At 33.2% G+C, this 1249-nt stretch overlaps 1 protein-coding gene across 1 annotated transcript; it reads right to left on the bottom strand.

Annotated features, from left to right (window-relative positions):
* Window positions 1-446: 446 nt before the first annotated feature.
* On the bottom strand, window positions 447-926 carry LOC143432182 (uncharacterized). The gene has a single exon (XM_076908951.1). It carries the CDS (start codon window positions 924-926, stop codon window positions 447-449), a length of 480 nt encoding a protein of 159 aa, XP_076765066.1.
* Window positions 927-1249: the final 323 nt, after the last annotated feature.

The raw sequence follows: 1249 nt of genomic DNA, 5'->3' as shown, positions 1-1249 counted from the left end.
GGGCCGGCTAACCTAACCTAACCTAACCTTCTACTTATTCCTGTAATTAACCTAGGTAGCTATATTTGTTATTTCCTAACTGTTTATGTTATTTGTTAATTTGTTTAGGTTTATTTATTTATTGATGTTGTTTTAGGTTAGGTTTCTTTTAATTTCCTGTCATCCGGATTGGTGAATTTTGCTTCCACGCCGGGTATGTATTCTTAGATTATTTTTTTTATTTCGGTTATTTATCATTATTTTATTTATTTAAGTGATTTGCTTGATCATTATTTTATTTATTTTAAGTGATTTGCTTGAGTTTAATTAATTTTTTTCTTTTCAGGTGTCCTTTTCGGCGTTCTTTCTTTACATCCATCGTTGGTTGCCGTATATATTATGGTTTGTTTTATTTAATTTGCTGATATTCGTGTCCATTACCATCCCACTTCTTCACTTCTTTTCGCTCATTCAGTTCTTCTTGTCCTATCCCTTTCATCATTTTGCCTCTCTTCTTCTCTTTCTTTCCTCATCTTTTCTTCCATTACTGATTTCGCAAATATACTAAACGTTTCCCATGCTTTCTTGTTTGCGGTTGTTAGTTTTATCAAATTATTTTTCGTTATTTCCGTATTAGGTGCTACTGTTCGTTTCATTTCTTCTCTTTCGGTGCTCCAAGCAGTGCATTCGAATATTGTATGTTCCGGATCATCTACTTCTGCTTCGCAGTGTCCACATTTTTGGTGGCTTATTTTATTTATTCTATATCTATAGGAGTTGAAACATCCATGCCCCGTTAGTAGTTGCGTTGTATAATAATTCATTGTTGCTATATTTTCTTTTTCGAGCCATTCTTTTAGTGTTGGAATCGGTATTCTGGTCCATTCTGCTTTCTTTGATTTCATCCATTCTTTCTGCCATTTTTCCGTTATTTCTATTTTTGCCATCTTCTTACTTTCTTCGATTCCTTTCTTCATTTCTTCTTTTGTTATTTCTTCCGCTGTTAACTTTTTTCTTAACTTTTCCTTTTCTTCATATACTCTCTCTCTACGTTGTATAATGAAATTTATTGGTGCTTGTCTTGATATTACGTTGGCAGCTTCTACCGAAATCGTCCTGTATGCACATATTGTGCGAATTAGTACATTTTGTTGAGATCTTCAGAATTTTTTTAATTCCTTTGTATTCGCATGCTTTACACCACGTTGGTACAGCATATAGCACTATCGACTTCCAGACTTTATAATATAATTTTCTAGGAAGTTGCCCT

This window comes from Xylocopa sonorina, unplaced genomic scaffold, assembly GCF_050948175.1.
Source record: "Xylocopa sonorina isolate GNS202 unplaced genomic scaffold, iyXylSono1_principal scaffold0049, whole genome shotgun sequence".
NCBI lineage: Eukaryota > Metazoa > Arthropoda > Insecta > Hymenoptera > Apidae > Xylocopa > Xylocopa sonorina.
This window is presented reverse-complemented; position numbering and strand designations above follow the sequence as displayed.

Excerpts from the sequence above, each read along its gene's own strand:
- LOC143432182 (XM_076908951.1), bottom strand. The coding sequence starts at position 926 with ATGGCAAAAATAGAAATAACGGAAAAATGGCAGAAAGAATGGATGAAA.